Source organism: Phocoena phocoena, chromosome 17, assembly GCF_963924675.1.
Source record: "Phocoena phocoena chromosome 17, mPhoPho1.1, whole genome shotgun sequence".
Taxonomy (NCBI): Eukaryota; Metazoa; Chordata; class Mammalia; order Artiodactyla; family Phocoenidae; genus Phocoena; species Phocoena phocoena.
In genome coordinates this window covers 65427451-65447243 of record NC_089235.1, presented here as the reverse complement: position 1 = coordinate 65447243, position 19793 = coordinate 65427451, and the positions used below count along the sequence as shown (strand labels likewise).

Sequence of the window (19793 nt, the reverse complement as noted above, 5' to 3'; positions counted from 1 at the left end):
CTATTTAGTATATGAAGCCCAGAAGGCATGGAATAGAAGGCAATGTACCAACCCATTTGTTGAAAAAAAGCATACCAAAGATAGCTAGGCAGATAAACAGATAAACATGGCTGTGTATGCATACCATTTCTGGAAGGACTCAAACCACAGAGGGCATGGACTGAGTGGTCAGTAAGCTTACTTTTCATGGTACCTCTTCATATTATTAGGGGGGAAAATGTACCATCTGCACATATTACTTTTTAAATTTAGAAACTAGCTAAATTATAAAAATGATGTTAGCATAACTCAATGTAGCCTTCAAAAAGATCCTTTGTAATAATAAGGGTGATGTTAGTAAAATAAGAAGATTTTTCAGTCTTGTTTGGTTAATGCTTTTATCACTCCAAGGTATAAAATCTTAGCGAAAACGTACTTTTTTTTTTTTTTTTGGTCGCACCATGCGGCTTGCGGGATCTTAGTTCCCCGACCAGGGATCGAACCCAAATCTCCTGCTTTGGGAGTACAGAGTCTTAACCACTGGACCACCAGGGAAGCTCCTAAAGGTATAAAATTTTAAATGAACACCTAAAATAAAAAATAATAACTCTTGCAATAATCCAGGAGTGAGAAAGGTTTAGCCCTTTAGCTGTGAATAAGATATTCAACTTGCAAAGCCAACACTCGATTTATTAATAAATATTTTAGTTTTAAAAGATGGCCAACCAAGGCAGCGTGGGCAGGTTAAGATCATTTGTAGCTGCTGCCACTCCCTACCCATCCCCAACAATGTATTCAAATGCAATGCCAACGGTTACTTATTAAACTCAAGAGATATTATGCCCTGGGAAAACCATTATAAACTTGGCCTGTAGGAGAACTGATCTCTTAATGAAATACAGAACAACGATCTCTCAAAAAAAGAAAATGGGCAATCGCCATGTAAGTATTTATTGCTTTCGGGAATCAAACCAAGTTCTAATTTTGGTTAGCATGTGGAGAAATTTAAACTATGAAATCATGATTGATACTTTTATACTTTATCATTGTGATCACTCCTAATTGTTGGTTTTCACAACGGCAAACCATGCTTTCAAAATGCATTTGGAATATATTTTTTCTCCGTTAGTCAGAAATCTCTTTGGAGGCGTGAAAGAGAAGTATTTAAAACAAGGTGGTAAACGGTGCCTTGCAGAGAGCAAGCAGTTAAAATAGTATTTAAGGAATATATGACTAAAGATGTTAGTTTGCAGCAAAGCTGCACAAAGTTTCATAGACTGTGCCCATCGGTGTTTTGGGAATACAGGCTCATGTTGCAAATATCAGTAGATAAAGATACAAGTATTCTCATAAACCTATACAACTTGGATTGAAAGGTGAAAATATCCCAGTATTTTTTCTAAACACACCAAATGACCAGATATTTGCAAATACTAACGGAATGGATTTAATATTTTACTTTTCTTCTGAAATGTCTAGGCTCATGTGAATAGCATGTCTATAAACTATTAATGGCTAAAAACTGACAAAAATACTACCATTTGGAGCCAACTATGCATAAGGCAGGTCAGAGTTAAATCTTGATTTTTTTTTTTTTTTTTTACAGTGAAAAAGGTATACTTAAAGCTATGGCAATAAGAATTTTAATAAGGTTTTGTTGCACCTAATGTGGCTTCCCACAGGAAGACGTATTTATTGTGTGTACACTAGGAGCGAAGAGAATAAAACTCCAAAATCTTCTGTAAACTAGAACTTTGTTAATAAGATTTTCTCCTTTGCTCTAAATCAAACTTGTGCTCAGATGGTGGCAAACCTACAAGCGTTTTCTTCGAAAAGACATTATTTTTAAAATCATCTGTAAGTAGCATTTTCATACTAGCCAAGGTTACGAAGCTTCCATTTAGATTATCTTTCAGAGAAACTGAAACCTACTTTTAAAATACTTCTGATCCCGGAAAAAATTTTTTAAATAATAAAATAAAATACTTCTGATCCTGCCTGGGCTCCCTGGTGGTCCAGTGGTTTGGACTCCAAGCTTCCAGGGCAGGGGTCATGGGTTTGATCCCTGGTCAGGGAACTAAGATCCTGCAAGCCATGCAGCACAGCCAAAAGAAAAAAAATTTTTTTAATAAATAAAATAAAATACTTGTGAACCATGCAGAGGACCTCAGGAAAAATCATTGGCTCCTGGTTGAGCAGCTTAAGAGGATGTTTTCACCCCTTGAAAGTCACCCCTTGAAAGAGGCAGCTGGCTTGTGTGAGTGGTCTAGCATTTTATGTATTTCTTTTTTGAATCCCCAGAGCCAATCTTACTCCCTGTCAGAAGGCAGGCAACCGTTGTACGAAGGGCAGGCCCAACCCTTGGCAGCCGTGCAGCCTCTCAGCCACCCATCAGGGAGCGGAGAGCCAGAGTTCCATCAGCCTGTAAGCACTTTATTTTCCCTCCAAATCATAGGTATGACCAGGCTTTCTCATGGGCCCATATTACTCACCAGTGACTTGTTATACTGGACCATCTACAATCCTCTGGTCTGAAAATGTCACCATCAGGCATTACTTCCAGGCAGGGAAATTTTTCCCTAGAAAATGTTTGTTATAATATTTGCAGCTAAGGTAAAAATGCAATTTAGGAACTCAGCTTCCCTTCCCAACAGTGTCCGCTTAATGGTGTACTGGAACAGAATACGTGATCCTACACCATGCCCCTGTGACATTGTAGAAAATATTAGTGGAATTTAACATGTGCATAAAGAATGAATATGTTCTAAGACTGTGTTTCTAGATGAGTAAATGCAAAACCTTTTTAAAGGACAAATTACTGCATTAGACAATGACTTGAATGTGTACAAACTTAAAACTACGATGCTTAGAGTTTTAAAGCAACTACACAACCAAAACAAATTTGCAAACTAAATGCTAGTAAAATTCAAGTCCATGATGTGCAAAAGTATGGTATTGATTTAGTGTAACAGATAATGTTATTTTGCTGAGATTAAATGTAAAAATGGCGCAGATTGCTATAATGTGGTTTTTCTGAGTTGCAGCATGTCTAAAATATGATGCAGTGTGTGACTTCTTAGCTCTCCTGTCACGTTTCTCTATCCAAACTACTGAGAAACTTTTGTTTGTATGACTCCCTGTAAGACAATTGGGCCTTCTCTTGGCTAAAATGCAGGCTTTTTATATTAAACCTCCCTCTGTTCTCTGTTCTTTCACCATGAGCTTGTAACAATTAGAGTACGGCTATTTGGCATGCTTTTTAAATAGAAACACAAATGCAGGCATTGAAGTCACGTGCTAGCCCCTGCTCATCCTCGTGATACAGTATGCTTTATATTTGTTTTTATATATTAGTGATTATCAGCACTAAAGACACTATATAAAAAGCCTACTAGGAAGGTTGAATTCCCAAAAATATGTCCACAAACCAGAGTCCACAGATAACTGTTTGACAGATATTGCTCTAAAGCCAATAGAATGTTGGCCAGGAAATTACATTTTCCAAGGTACTCTGATATGGAATCCTAGCCAATTCTGAAAACTGAAAAATTACTTTTTTTTCGCTTTCCTCCAATCCTTTTGCCATCATTTTTTGAACTCAAGACATAGTGTTTGTGCCTAACCTATTTGGGGCAGTAATAACGGACACTTGGATATTATCATTTGCTGAAACACAGTGTTCAGAGTTCGCTTAGCCTGGAGGCCATGTCCCTGTGCTCAGAGAGCTCTGTGCAGAGACAGAAAAATAGATCCACAGGAAAAAGCTTAGGTTCAGCCAGATGACTCTTCTATTCTACTGTGTGAATTGTTTTCAAGAGGATCACCATCTAGAGGAAAATAGAATATTGACACAAAGAGTGAGATGACTTTGCCATAAGAGTGTGGCTAGAGGTGGCAGAGTCATAGACAGAGAGCAAGATCTAGGGGTGCCATGGATAAATGTGGAAATAATCACAAACTTAAGAGGACTGTTGATTTCTGGAAATTTTTTTCCAGACTAATGCACAGGCGCTAGAAAGGACTGCTGCCTTGTTACTCATAGTATGGACCCTGGGCTAGCAGCAACATCCACATGGCCTGGGTGCTTCTAGAAGTGCAGAATCTCAGGCCCACTCAGACCTACTGAATCAGGATCTACATTTTAACAAGATCCTCAAGTGATTCCCATGCACGTTAAAGTCTGAGAAGCAATGGACTGGGGAACAAGTTCTTAAACTGGGCTGGGTGTCACCTGGGGAGTTCCAAAAACCGCTGATGCCTGAGTCCCACCCCCAGAGTCTGAATTAATTAGTCTGGCGGTTGGCCTGGGCGCTGGGAGTTCTAAATGCTCCCCAGGCGATGCTAATGCGCACAGAGTTTGAGAAACAGTGAACTACACACCACGATCCGGACAAGACCAGCTCAGCACCCCGCGGATGTCATTCTGAGTCGGTAAATGAAAACCAACTTGCAAATGTTAGAACATCTGCTCAGCGATCTGCCACGGTGTTTGTCAACATGCCACGTTTATGACTCACTTGTGGTAATATTTAGCCAACACAAATATTGTCTGAAATGGAGACTAGTTTGGGACTTGTAGCAGGAGTTCCGAACCAGCAAGTTCAGAAGAAGGTGGATCGGGAATACCTGGGAGCTACATGACAGGTGGGGACCAGGTCCAGATTCCTGAGGAAAGAAGGGAGGCTCTAGAGACAGGTGAGAATGTGTTTGGGAATTTCAGACAAAAGTAAGCACGGCTTGGGGCTTCCCTGGTGGCGCAGTGGTTAGAGGTCCGCCTGCCGATGCAGGGGACACGGGTTCGTGCCCCGGTCCGGGAAGATCCCACATGCCGCAGAGTGGCTGGGCCCGTGAGCCATGGCCGCTGGGCCTGCACGTCCGGAGCCTATGCTCCGCGGCGGGAGAGGCCACAGCAGTGAGAGGCCCGCGTATTGCCAAAAAAAAAAAAGTAAGCACGGCTTTAACCAAGAGTGTACACTCAACTGTGATCCTCAGCCTAGACCATGCAGTAATATCTCTCCTATCAGGAAACCTTTTGTCCCAGAAAGGTAGTCCTTCATATTACCACTATCCATAAGAGGAAACAAAAAAGGCTTCTGATGTGAAAACATGACATGCACTAAAGCATACCTTCTCTATTTAATGACAACTCACCCACTTAAAGTCTAGCTACATTTTTTGGCACAATTACACGATCTGGGCTGTGGAGATTTCTTGGCTATAATAGATTAAAAGCAGTCATTTTAAAGAGGTGGGGGGAAAAGGCTGGCAAGGACAAAACCACTGACAGAAGGAAGAACATGCAAACTGAAAACTTGACCCAAGAACTCTAGTTATAGGAACCCAGGGTCACTTTGTGTAGGGGATGGATTCTAGCATATCCCAGCGCACCTGGGCAACTCTGCTCTACAGCTCGGCAACATGAATCCAAAGGCCCAGCAAAGATGGACACCACTGTAGGTTTAAAGGGGCCTTTTGAAATGATGGTAATAACAGACATTTTTCAAGTGCTTGCTAGACTGTGCGCAGTTCTGGGAGCTGTGGTCCTCATGTAGGAGCATGGGTCTACTATCAGGTATTCCTCAGTGCAATAGTCCCAAATGTGGCCCCCAGACCAGCATCATTTATTATCGCCTAGGCTTTTGTTAGGAATGCAAATGATCAGCTCCCCACCCCCACATCTACTGAATCAGAAACTCTGGGGGTACTGCCCAGCAATTGCCACTGAAAAAGCCCTCCAGGAGGTTCTGGTGTTCCTCGGTGTTTGAGAACCAGCGTTGAAGCAAAAGCCTCCCACAGGCCTCACTAGAGCTGTGCCCTTGCTCTGACCACGAACCATCCCCACCCCTCAGCCTGCCCACATGCCCTGACCGTGGCATTTCAAGCCTTCTTATTCCCATGCCCTCCTCCTGGGCTTCTTACACCAAATGCAACCCAGAGAACTACCCCTTCCTGCTCCTTCCTCTACCCCAGACCAGGCCGCACACTCTCCTGCCTCCCATCTCAGAGCTGCACAGTGAACTGGCGGCAGAAAGGCAGGGAGCCACTCTCCGTCCTCTCAGGCAGCTTGACATATTCTTTTAGAGAAACTACCAGAATCCAGGTGCTGTTTGAGGCTCTGGAGATAAAAAGAGGAATAAGATAAACGACCAGAGTCCATATGCCCTCAAAACAGCTCACAGTCTGGTCAGGAGGCACACAAATAAATAATTATAATGACGTGTGGTGGACACACTAAGAGAAACGTGTCCATGGTCACAAGGTTCAAAAGTTGGACAGAGGAGGGAATGATGCCCTGTTGGAGAAGTGAGAGTAGAATAGGGTCTCTAGAGTGGAGAAAGGCATTCTTTGTAATGCAGGAGCACAGAGAGGTCCAGGAAGGCTGGTGCTGCTGGTGAGTTGAGCTCTAGCCCTGCCAAAGCACTCAGCACATCACAGAGCAATTGCCTGGGCAGCTGCTACCCTGTCCCCCAGGCTGTGAGCTTCTGGGGGCAGACACTGTGTCTCACTCACTGCTGTAGCTCTGGGGCTTGACACATAACAGGCGTTCCATACATATTTTTGATAGAAAGATCGATGAGCAGGGACAGAGACAGGAGACAAGACTAGACAGGAGCACAGGGTTGAGACCCGAAGTCCCTTGCATGCCATGCAATGTATATTGGTTTCCTAGGGCTGCTGTGCAAACTACCACAAACTGGGGGGTTTCAAACAATGGAAATTTATTCTCTCAAAGTTCTGGAGTCTAGGGACTTTGAAATCAGCATGTTAGCAGGGCCACACTCCCTCCGAAGGCTCTAGGGAAGAATCCTTTCTTGCCTCTTTCAGACTCTGGTGGCCCTGGGGCACTGCATTCCTTGGCTCCTGGCAGGATAACCCTAATTTCTGCCTCCATCTTCACAGGGCCTTCTTCCCTATGTGTCTCTATGCTTTCTCCTCTTCTTCTAAGGACACCAGTCATTGGCATTAGGACCCTCCCTAAGTCCAGAATGAGCTCATCTTTCTTTTGTTTTAAACCACCTATAGAGGTTTGGCGTTCTTTCCTTATTTATCTTTGGCTGCATTGGGTCTTTGTTGCTGCGCGCGGGCTTTCTCTAGTTGCCTCTAGCGGGGGCTACTCTTCGTTGCAGTGCATGGGCTTCTCATTGCAGTGGCTTCTCTTGTTGCGGAGCACAGGCTCTAGGCGCACGGGCTTCAGTAGTTGTGGCACGTGGGCTCAATAGTTGTGGCTCGGAGGCTCAGTAGTTGTGGCACATGGGCTTAGTTGCTCTGCGGCATGTGAGATCTTCCTGGACCAGGGCTCGAACCCATGACCCCTGCATTGGCCGGTGGATTCTTAACCACTGTGCCACTGGGGAAGTCCTGAGCTCATCTTGAGATCCTTAACTAATTACATCTGCAAAGGCTCTACTTCCAAATAAGGTCACATTCTGAGGTTCTGAGTAGACATGAATAGGGGACACTATTCAACCCATTACACCAAGGAAATTGCGCTTTATTGCCTTAAGCTAGTAGTGGTTTTTAAACTTTACACAACAGATTCCTTTGGAAGGCTTGTTTAAACAGAGAGCTGGGCCCCATCAGCAGAGCGTCTGATTCAGTAGACACTCTATGGTGGGGCCTGAGAATCTGTATTTCTGACAAGTTCCCTGGTGATGCTGATGCTGCCGGTCTAGGCACCACATTTTGAGAACCACTACCTTAGGCAGTAGAGAAGCCCTAATCGATCTCAGACGAGGGAATGACAAGGTAAGCACTGCCCTTTGGATGGACCATGCTGGAAGCTGGTGGAGAAAGGTCTGGAGAGAAATATGACCAAAGGCAAGTAAAGCACTTGAAAGCCTGCAGAAAGATGATGAACCCCTGCCCCCAACTAAAACAGTGACAATGGGATTGGAGAGACAAGGACAGATTGGAGGGTCAAATCGACATAACTGGCTGACTGACAGGATATGGGAGGTGAGGGACAAGAAAGACTACAGAGGGACTCCAAGGTAACTGGCTTGTGCATGCAAGTGGATGATGGTGATGCACCCGGGGGATGAGGCAAAGTTTGCAAGGTGAGAGGATGAGTTTGGTTTGGGGATCTGTTGAGTTTGAGATTTCTGTGTTCCACCTGGGTTTAATGCCTAGCAGGTAGCTGGATCTGGAACTCAAGAGAGAAGTCTGGGATTGAGGTAATTTGTGTGTATAAATTCTGTTTTTTTGTCTGTTTTGTCTTTAAGTTAGTATGTATTTGTTCACAGACTACGGGACTCACAGTGGCTTAAATAACGAAGACTTTTTTTTTTAACATCTTTATTGGGGTATAATTGCTTTACAATGGTGTGTTAGTTTCTGCTTTATAACAAAGTGAATCAGTTATACATATGTTGCCATATCTCTTCCCTCTTGCGTCTCCCTCCCTCCCGCCCTCCCTACCCCACCTCTTAATGATTAACCCTAGCAGGAATCTGAAAGGAGGGCACTCTAGGGCTGGTTCAGCAGTCCAGCCACGTCATTAAGGACTCAGGCTATGTCTGCCTTTCCATTCTGCCACCTTGAGGTACTGGCAACATCTCCCCTCCTGGATGCAAGATAATGGCCATGTGTGTGTTCAAATTAGTAATCTCACATGATAGGGTCACAAGAAGGAAGGAGGGGGATGGAGAAAAAAAATGTCTTTCTCCTCCTGTACCAGTCCCCTATCAGTGAGGAAAATCTTTTGGGAATGCCCAGGCAGACATCCCTTTCTATCTCATCGGCCAGAATTGGTCAAAAGCCCATCCTAGACCAATCACTGGCAAAGGTGAAGGGGATAGTGATGGATCATGATTCATCTCCAGGGCTGGGGAAATCATCTTGTCAGCTAGTGTTCTTTCCTCTCTTTCTCCCTCTCTCACACACTCTTTTTCTTTCCATGTCCTAGCCTTATTCTCTCCTATTGAAAATGAACTTTTTCTTTTCAATGATGGGGGAGGCAAAAGGAGTTGATGAGAGGGAGGCCTGGCCACAGGTAGTTCAGGCACCACAGAGAGTTCCATGGCCTCACGTAACTCCAGATTAACTACCCCAAGGAAATGAGTTTCCTCTAAGCATCTACACATACAATGCCAGCGAAAATTCTGATTGGCTGAGGTACGTGCCTACCTCTTTGAATATCACTGTGGCCAAGGTTGACCTTACCTATCGTTAGGGATGGGCAACATTGCTTTATCAGTATTGCTTTCTTATAACTATTGTTTTTATTAATGTTACTACTTCAATGACTATGACTACTATTGGATGGACTGAAATAGAAAGAGAATGAAGATTTGAAGATCAGATGGGAAGGCAGTAAACTAATTCACCCTTTTAGTGATGGAGGTTTGGATTGTGGTGGGAATGAAAAGGAAGATAAAAATGTTAAGAAGAATTTTAAAGAAATAATTAATAAGTTTGGATCCAATGCATATTGCAACTCTCTTACCAGGGGAAGAATGACATTCATTGTTTTGATTCTGGAGGAGACAAAAACTTGCTCAAAGCAAATTTAGCTCTTTCACCTTGTTTCCTTTTCAGCAAATCTGAACTTGTTCACATACTGTTGGTTATGTCCTACTACACAGCACTATTCCACGCTGTAACAGCTCAGCTCAGCCCCCAATATTTTCACTTTTCAATTCCATCTGCCCAGTTATCATTGACTCTGGAGGATGCCAGAGTACACTAGCTTCCTTTTTTCCTGTAAGCGATGAATCCCAAGTTCATACTCTCAGTGAATTGGCAAAAAACGAAAGAAAAGAAAAAAACAGCCTTTGGCAATAGAAGAAGGAAATGGATAATTCTTTTCCAATGAGAAAAGTGCTTCATTTTTCATAACTCTTGAAGGCACAGTTCCTTTCACAGTTGAGAAATAGTTGTCACCTCCCCATCACCACCTTTCCCTCAACTTTTGTTGAGGCAGTACAGCAGTCATTGGATATCTAGAGGTGTAACCCTCTTCAGAGGTCTCTAACGCCCCAAACAATCAGTGGACAACCTCAAAGCAGACATTTTCCCCAGGACACAAAGTCTGGTTTCAAGACAATGCATGTTATTCTGCCTCGAGAAGAAATTCTGAGTTGTCCAGCCCAGCACAGCACTGAAGGGCCCCCAGGGATGAGCCAACTGGGGCTGCCAGTGAGGCTGTGATGCAGACAAAGAGGCAGGGGGTGATGACAGACTTCTCCCTTTGGACCCACTTTAACTCAAATTCTTCCTCCTAGTTACCTTATCCCACTACTCATCTTTCAGATTTGTCATCTGGGTTCCTTTGAAATCAAATCAAAGAGAGAAAGACACCATAGTCCACTTCTAATCCTCCCTTTTAGGTAACCACAGCGATGCGTTCTTTGTGACTGGGGACCTTGCTTTAGTCAGTACCTATGTACCATTTACCACCAGAAGCTCAGCCTTCTCAACACCTTGAAGTAACATGTTGACAGAACTGTTATAGCCATTAGGTCAGGGCTGTAGACCCTTCACATACCAGATTTTAGCACTATTGGCATTTGCAACCAGATAATTCTGTGCTGTGAGGGGCTGTTCTGTGCCCTGTGGGATGTTTAGCAGAATCCTTGGCCTCTATGACTAGACACCACTAACACTCCCCTATTTGTGACAAGCAAAAATGTCTCTGGACATTGCCAAATGTCCTCAGGGAGGCAAATAGCTCCTGGTTGGTTGGGAACCACTTCATGAGACACAGACCTTAAATGGGAAGGCTGGGCTAGTGGGCAGATGTCCCCATAATATCTTTATGTGGCTGAATTTCAACCAGCGATGATGCATTCCTGCCCCTCTGGCCTAGGCTCTCCCTCACACTGATTTGCCTCTCTTGTCACAGGGTAAAAGCCAACTCATCTTGAAGCTTGACCCTTGTCCTCCTGTTGATGACAACGGCAGCTGAGAGGTGGTGGTTTTCCCCCAAAAGGCTGTTAGCTCATAAGTTCTGATGGCCAGAATGCAAAGGGCCTCCCTGCAGAAATACCCAGTAACAGGGCTGCTAAGCTACTGGTTTTCCTGCCTAGATGAACAGTGCTCATCTGGAAAGACATAATCATGAGTGAAATAATCAGGAGTCAATTTGCTCACCTCTCCTCTGGGTGTAGCCCACAAAAGGGCTGCCCCAATAAATCGCCCTCTACCAGAGCTCAGGGCATGGTAGGCCCATCACATTGTTTGCGTTTCTGAGTGTACTGCCAGTAACTTTGCAAACAACGGTACCCACCACCTTGAAGAGTCTTAAGTCCACATGTCCTTAAGGTCAGGTCTCAATCCCATAGTCACTTTTGATGGTAAATATCACATTGACATGTATAACCCAGACAGCATAGCCTAAAGAAACTTGTCTTTCTGGAAAATGACCTAACTATACCAATCTTCATTAAAAGGTGTTCTTAAAATGCCAACATAAAAATAACCCCACATTTAGGAGAAAGATCACTTTTTTAATCTAAAAAGTTTCACTTATTTTTCAGAACACACAGCATATGTAAGCATATATCATATTGAGACCTGATCCAAGGGGATGTTTTTTCTATTTTCAGCCTTATTTGACGAATGATGCAAATATTTGTACCCATTTAGAATGATGACCAAACTACTAATAGTCATACCTGTCACTTTATAACTGCATCTCTGAGAGGGTGAATAAACAGCAGCGAAGAGCTCCCTGTATTCTCAGCACCTTTCAAAGGTTTCCTAACACACTTTCCCAGCTATCTTGTCTACATCCTTGGCTAACAGACTTCAAAAGCTGATCCAAGTGAGAATAGGATCTAAGAACAGCAGATTCAGCTTTGTTATCACTGAGACCATGGTGACCATTAACTTTTTGCTCTGACAAACATTTACGTAGATTTTGATTTAAAACCAAAAAAGACAAGACTTTTAATCAAATTTATTGTTTCAAGGAAACCATGCCCAAGAAGCAATCAACTTAATTAAACAATATGCCACTAATTACCCAAGATTCATGTTTAAAGATATGAATGACCCCTCTATTGTGTTTCAAATTGCCCATCAGTGACTACTAAACGTATCTGTGGAAATGTCACCAGGATATTTTCCGGCTGAATTCAGTTTATTGACTTTAAATAGTGCAATACTTTGCATTCGTGCTAACTGGTTTCAAAGTACAAATGAGTGACCAGTTAGAGGTGAAGGAACATTGTCCTGAGAGAGAGGAGTCCAGTTTTTTCCATAAGCAAGTAAGTGACCCTGCGCAGATGACTTAACCACCAAGCCTCAGTTTATCTGTAAAATGAGGGAATTGGATACATTGAATAATGTTTCCCAGACTTCAGACTTAAGTGTGACCTTCTTGAACATTGCCAGATACATGTGCCACATGTTGTACTAATAATTCTAGTAACTATTTTCTTTAAATCCACTCATCTTTTTGACACAAATTTATCTTAAAAAGAAACTTTGTATTAGTACCATAAATGGAAAACCAATATCAGTTGATGTTAATACAGAAAGTGAGTGTATTACATTCGAACTAAATACTATTGCCAGCCAAAGGCTCAGATCCTGTCACCTGTTTTCTGATAAAAAAGACCTTTTGCATGAAATAGAGAAGGCGTTTGCAAAGTAACTATTTGAGGCTTTCTGGACCACACAACCTTTGTCGCAACTACTCAGTTCTGCCACGGTAGTGTGGAAGCAACCACTGACCAAATGTATATGAGTGGGTTGGCTATGTTCCAATAAAACTTTACTTACAAAAACAGGTGATGGGCTGGATTTGGCCCCAGCCTACAGTTTGTCAACCCTTAGGCTGGAGGAGTGTGAAAGACACACTATTACCTGGCAAAGACTGACTACTCAGAAGAATCTAGAGAGAATTTTACTTTATTTTATTCTTTTAACATCTTTATTGGAGTATAATTGCTTTACAATGGTGTGTTAGTTTCTGCTTTATAACAAAGTGAATCAGCTATACATATACATATATCCCCATACCTCCTCCCTCTTGCGTCTCCCTCCCTCCCACCCTCCCTATCCCACCCCTCTAGGTGGTCACAAAGCATCGAGCTGATCTCCCTGTGCCATGTGGCTGCTTCCCACTAGCTATCTATTTTACATTTGGTAGTGTATATATGTCCATGCCACTCTCTCACTTTGTCCCAGCTTACCCTTCCCCCTCCCCGTGTCCTCAAGTCCATTCTCTAGTAGGTCTGCATCTTTATTCCTGTCTTGCCCCTAGGTTCTTCAGAACCATCTTTTTTTTTTTTTTATTCCATATATATGTGTTAGCACACAGTATTTGTTTTTCTCTTTCTGACTTACTTCACGCTGTACGACAGACTCTAGGTCCGTCCATCTCACTACAAGTAACTCAATTTCGTTTGTTTTTATGGCTAACATTCCATTGTATATATGTGCCACATCTTCTTTATCCATTAAAAGGAACTCCTTTCCCAGTTGGAAACTAATGGGCTTTAATACCTTCAGTGTTCCATGTCACTCACTTTGAAAAATGCTTGGTTGAATTTCTACCCTAAGAATCTATGATAAACCTCTTCCCTTTATCTTTTGCTCCTTGGATAAAGTCTAGGATTTCTTACTTGTACAGCCCTCAGTGTATATATTTTTTAAGTTGTCTTTCTCATTCACTGGGATGTCAATGGGAAAGTTCCTAATTTTTATCAGACCAATGGTTCTCAACCTTGGTTGCACATTAGAATTATCTGGAGAGTTTTGAAAATTCCTATACCTAGTATATACCTGTATCTTAATGATTCTGATCTAATAGGCCCAGGATGTGACTCAGTCATTTGTGTATGCTCACAACTGGCTGTGGCAAACTTGCAAAGTCAGTCCAATCCAGGGTGACCAACTATGCCGGTTTCCCTGGAACGGGCCCAGGGTTAGCACTGAAAATCCAGGATTTCCTGGGAAATCCTCAACCTTCGGCAGTCAGACAGCTGTTCACCTTAGTGCCAGCCACCACTGGCAGAAAATCCTCGACTCTCTCCAAGAGGATCAGGAACAGTTTCAGAGAGGAAATGAGGCTTCAGCAAATTTCCTTATGTAGATCCATTCTCCACTGTTGCCCCTAGAATGAATGGTGGGCAACCAGGTGTTTAAAAAATGGATGGGCACGAGGATCCGTGCTGTCAGTCCCCAAGCTTCTTTGGCCCTCTGAGGACTCAGGTAGGACAGTGAGGAATCCATCACAGCATCTGTCCTCTGCCTCCCCTACCTCACACTGATAGGCCCCTTGCTAATAAGACAAACTGGCAGTCATTTTGCATAGATTCTGTCAATAGGGAGAAGTGACCTTTTTTTTTTCTTTTTTTTTTTTGCGGTACGTGGGCCTCTCACTGTTGTGGCCTCTCCCACTGCGGAGCATAGGCTCCGGACGCGCAGGCCCAGCGGCCATGGCTCACGGGCCCAGCCGCTCCGCGGCATGTGGGATCCTCCCGGACCGGGGCACGAACCCGCGTCCCCTGCATCAGCAGGCGGACTCTCAACCACTGCGCCACCTGGGAAGCCCGAGAAGTGGCCTTTTACCTGTGAAAATGTTTGACAGTTTATCAGGTTGGAAAGCAGTCACCCGAAAGGAGCAAACATCAGAAACTGGCCATCCTGCTGGCCTCATGCCTTTTCAGTCTTCAAAATGCCTCCGCTAAAATGCAACTCCCTGGCACACCGTGGTCCTCGAACGACGATCCCTGTGAGCTAAGGGCAAGATGCTTTAGGAAAGGGGGAACTGGAAGATTTGGGGTGAGATGGGGAGAGAAGGAGGAAGAGTCCTGAGAGCCTGTTGGAGACGGTCAGAAAAGCCAGTCCCTCCCTGGCCAGCTCTGATTACCATTATGAGATCTCTCTGCCCAGTACTCTCATTGTCTTTTTTCCCCCAGCTTTATTGAAATATACAATTGACGCATAATATTACGTAAGTTTAAGGTGTGCACTGTGTCAATTTAATACACTTATAGATTGCAAAATGATTACCAGCATAGCATTAGCTAACACCTGCAGCATGGCACTTAGTTACCGTTTCTTTTTTGTGGTGAGAACATTTAAGATGCTTTCTTAGCAACTTTCAAGCATATAATACCGTTTATATATATAATATATATATTTATATATAATACCATTTATATATATATAGTTTCTGTATTATTTAACTATCATCACTATGCTGTACATTAGACCACCAGAACTTATTCATCTTATAACTGCAAGTTCGTACCCTCTGGCCAACCTCTCCCCCTTTCCCCTAGTCCCTGGTAACCACCATCCTAGTCTCTGCCTCTATGAGTTCAGCTTTTTTAGATTCCACATATAAATGATATCATACAGTATTTGTCTTTCTCTGACTTATTTCACCTAGCAGAATGACCTCAAGGTCCATCCATGTTGTCACAAATAACAGGATTTCCTTCTTTCTCGTGGCTGAGTAATATTCCTTTATATATAATATTCCTTTTCGGGCTTCCCTGGTGGCGCAGTGGTTGGGAGTCTGCCTGCCGATGCAGGGCACGCGGGTTCGTGCCCCGGTCCAGGAAGATCCCACATGCCGCGGAGCGGCTGGGCCCGTGAGCCATGGCCGCTGAGCCTGCGCGTCCGGAGCCTGTGCTCCGCAACGGGAGAGGCCATAGCAGTGAGAGGCCCACGTACCGCAAAAAAATAAATAAATAAATAAATATATATATATATATTCCTTTTCTTCCTTCTTTCCTTCCTTCCTTCGTTTCTTTCTTTCTTTCTTTCTACCACATCCTCTTTATATATTCATCCGTTGACAGACACATATGTTGTTTCCATATCTTGGCTATTGTGAATGATGCTGCAGTGAATCACACTGTCTTATTTTATCTTCCTAAGATGCTGCTGGCTACAGCAGGTATTAGTCCCAGTTTACAGAAAAGAAGCAGAAAATATGATTCTATTTGACTCCGAAGGAATATTGGGAGCAGAGTTTGATAATAACGCCTCTCCTGCACACACACTTTGCCCTGAGAGAGGCTGTCCCTTTTGCCTTGCAAATAGTGATAACTGGCCTTCATTTTTCATTTCACGTCCTATTTTCTCATCATCAAGAATATATATTGATCCCATGGTCATGCAAGTGGTCCTCAGCTTCTCTGGTCAGCAGACAAGTCACAGGTCTCAACTGGTGTTTCTACTAAAAATACAGCATTCTAATAGTTGAAATGAGCTTTCTATCATTAAATTTTTTAAATAAATAATTTTGACAGGACCAAAAAAAAATGGTTGATGAGAAGTCAATAGTAGAGTTTCTGTATCCAGACTGTGTAGGTTTGAATTCCATTACTTACTAGCTGTGTGACCTCAGGCAATTAATTAACCTCTCTGTGCTTTGATTTCCTCATCTGCAAAATAGGAGGTCATAATACCTACTTCATAGGGTTGCTGTGAGGACTGAGTGACTATACGTAAATTGCTTGGACCAGTGCCTGGCACTTAGTAAGTGCGTAATATTCAGCTGTCATTCTCAATTTGAAGTGTTTCTCCCATAAATTTCTCTTAAACTCTTAGCTCCTGCTACTACTTCTCTACAAGTACAAAATCGTTTCTGATTTAGGAGAGAATTATGTAATCAGCTATTTTAAAGTTGCCACACAAGGCACCATGTCAGGCGCTCATTCGACACTCAGCAGGAATCAGGTCAAAAGGGAAGGAAGTAATAAAAATAAGGCTGAGCCCTCCCCACATGCCAGCATCCGGCTCAGCACTTTTGATCCATATCCTCACAACAACCCACAAGAGACAGATACTATTATTACCATCTTTCAGATGGAAAACAGAGACTTAGAAACGATAAGGAGAGAAATAGCATCACGCCAGATTCAAGGGTAGATATCTTGGAACAGGGGGGTTACCTATGTGATCAGAAAGAAGTCTCTCTCCCAAAATGAACCTCAGTATCCCCAAGTCTATACAAGGCGAGTTTAGCCTAAACGGCCAATGTTAACTCAAGTACCAGTAACTAGCATGGGGATGGTCATTGCTAACGCTGAGGAGAACACAGGCATGTCTGGGCCTCTCCCCAGCACGGCCTTCATTTTGCTCCTAATAAGAGCAGGCCATCACTTAGTTCTAATCCTGGCCCTCTTTCTAGTCTCCCCAGCCCCGCTCCTGATTCCATGTCAGCTCAAACAGTAGCCCTCTTTAGATCAGTGTACAGAGAGCCCTCTGCCCTCTGCTCCCCAGCGTTTCCTCGGAGACTTCCTGTCTCAGAGTCTGGATACCAAGCAACCACTTTTAAATATTTACCGAGGAGACTGCAGTCAGACAAGCCTTCTGGGGAGCAAACAATCCAAATGCCACTCCCATTACATTTTGATATTATTTCAGAGTTTACAAATGACCCTTACAACCTTATGTCACCCAGCATCCCACCTCCTACGTGCCACCCACTGTGTGCTTACTGTCATCCGGCACTGTGCTACTGCATCCCGGACACAACTGCATCCAAACTTCACACTACCCATGAGCTGGTGCACCTCCACTGTGAAGATGAGACGACAAAGGCTCGGGGAGATGGGTCAGCTTGCCCTAGGTCCTACGACCAGCAAGAGGCAAAGCGTAACTGGACACAGTAGGTCTGACTCCCAAGTCCACATTGTGTCTTTATGTCACATTTAGATCAATCATGTTTGTTCTGCAGCGGCGCTGTGACAGGTCATAGTAAGCACACATGTACACAGACCCAGAAAGCAGCATGCTGTAGTCTCTCCCTGGAATATCCTTTCCCCCACCTCCACCCCTCCTCTTCCCCCTTTTTTTCTGCTTGCCTAACTCCTACTCATCTTTCAAGAACCAGCACACATGTCAACTTCTCCATAAAAATTCCCCTTTCTCCTCTCAGCTATTGGCAGCCAAAGTGCTTACGTATCATAACGCAATTGTCATTGATCTATTTCCATGTTGATTTCTCTGAGGACAGGGGCTACGACTCATAGACATTGAGTGCCCCCCTCACCCGGGGTAGTGCTTGCGACGCAAGAGACGTTCAGTACTTGTTTGTTGAAGGAAGAGGAGGGAAGAAAAAAAGGAGGTGGAAGGAGAAAAGGGAAGAAGGAAAAGGGAAAAGAGAAGGGAGGAGAGGAAGCAGGGGAAAAGAGAGGAACTGTTCAGAGGATGGTCTAATTTGCCTGCTGTGTATTGCTTTTTAATGAATTCACATGTCTCTCGTGGGACAGTATATTCTTATTTTCCAGTGTTGATGTTATCCAAATAGAAGATGAGGTCACCTGATCAGGTCATTCCTACTGATGGGCAGGAGTGTATTTAAATAAGGGTATACGCAGGTTGGATGACCCACCTGGAAAATTTTGGTTACTATATAATGTATAGAGCAATGAGTTTGCAAACACAGCCCTCAGCTAACTTTTTCACACACCCCTTCCCCAGAGTTTGCTGTGAGTGGAGGCAGATTTCTGGAAACCCCCTTTCGATCTTAAGAGTTAAGCCTTCCTTGAACTGTACTGGGTCAGAAGCCTTTGAGCAGGTGTCTGTTGCTCCACTCTGGCCCTTCTGCCTGGGGATATCAGATGCAGAGCCACGCTTCTTCCTGGGCGGTTGCTGTGCTGAAGCTGGCACATCCCTGAGTCATTTCAGAGTGGGTGTTTTCAACATTCTTTCTGCCCAGGTGACACTGCTTCCTAGGCTCCTAAAATTTCAGTTTATTTTCTCCGCATCCTCCCTCCAGAAAAAAATCGTTCATTCGTTTCCTTGTTTTAAATGCAAGAACATGAAAACACAGAAAACTGACATGTAGACGCACTAGAAGGAAGAACAAAACAGAAAAGCTCCCAGCGTAGTCACGCACCAGGCAGCGCCCTTTGTAGAGTTAGGAGTATTCGTTCCATTTTGAGCCTGACACACCAGCATGATGGCCAGCACTGCACCTGCCTTGTATCTCAATGGGACCCTCACACCCAGGGGTGCGAATTAGCACACTGGCCAGAATATGGTGTTGCGGTGTCAGCCCAGATCACCTGGACTCCACAGAGCCTGAATTTTTAACCATTTTACTGCCCTGGGTGAAATGCATGCCTGGATCCCAACTGCAGGCAATGAATGAAAAACTGATCCTCAGAGTGCCATTTACAAGGTGAAAACCCCTCAGGCAATATTCTGGAAAGGTCCTTACTGATCTGCCTTCAACAAATATTGTTTACATTTATCGAGCCCGTGCCCTCTGCTAGGCCTCATTTTAGATGTTTTGCATGAATGACTTCATTGAAACTCTCACAAGAGACCTATGAGATAGGGGGTATTATTACCCGCATTTTGCCATGAGGCAACCACAGCACAGAAAGGTTCCCAAACTTGCCCGAGGTCACAGAAGCAATAAGCAGTACCGCTGGGATTCAAATCTAGTCTGACTAGAAACCTATGTTCTTAAAGTTGACTATTATATCCTCGGTGGCTACCTATTATAAACACGGTGTCTGGGGCATTGCGAGATAGATAACAGATGGATAGATGGATAGATAGGTGACAGAATCTCACAATATCGTTTGGAAGATGTCTGTTTATTTCTACATGTATACCTTCCAAATTTGTCAAGTCAATATACGCAGAATCAAAACCCTAAATATCACTACAAGACAAAACCCAAGAGTTGGCCCAAAGCAGCAGAGGCAGGACAAGCTTGCCTGTGGTTCCTCTAAATATCTGGCACTGGAAATGTTATCTCACGTAAGCCCCAGATCTCAGAAGGCAGACACTGCCCCCATTTTACAGATGAGGAAATGGTGGCTTAGAGTTTAAATGGTCCAACTTTACATGACTGCTGAGGGGCAGGACCACATTCAAACTTAGATCCA

General features: G+C 43.6%; 1 protein-coding gene across 2 annotated transcripts in view; it reads left to right on the top strand.

The window, feature by feature from the left end:
* Positions 1 to 842: 842 nt before the first annotated feature.
* Positions 843 to 19793, top strand: part of ANXA13 (annexin A13) — a 55846-nt gene continuing 36895 nt past the window's right edge. Inside the window, exons 1-2 of one of the 2 annotated variants that reach the window (XM_065895211.1) lie at positions 907 to 921; positions 2281 to 2403. In XM_065895211.1, the coding sequence (XP_065751283.1) occupies positions 907 to 921; positions 2281 to 2403 (138 nt within the window). Of the gene's footprint in view, positions 922 to 2280; positions 2404 to 19793 lie in introns of both variants that reach the window. The other variant, XM_065895212.1, reaches the window with a different exon arrangement.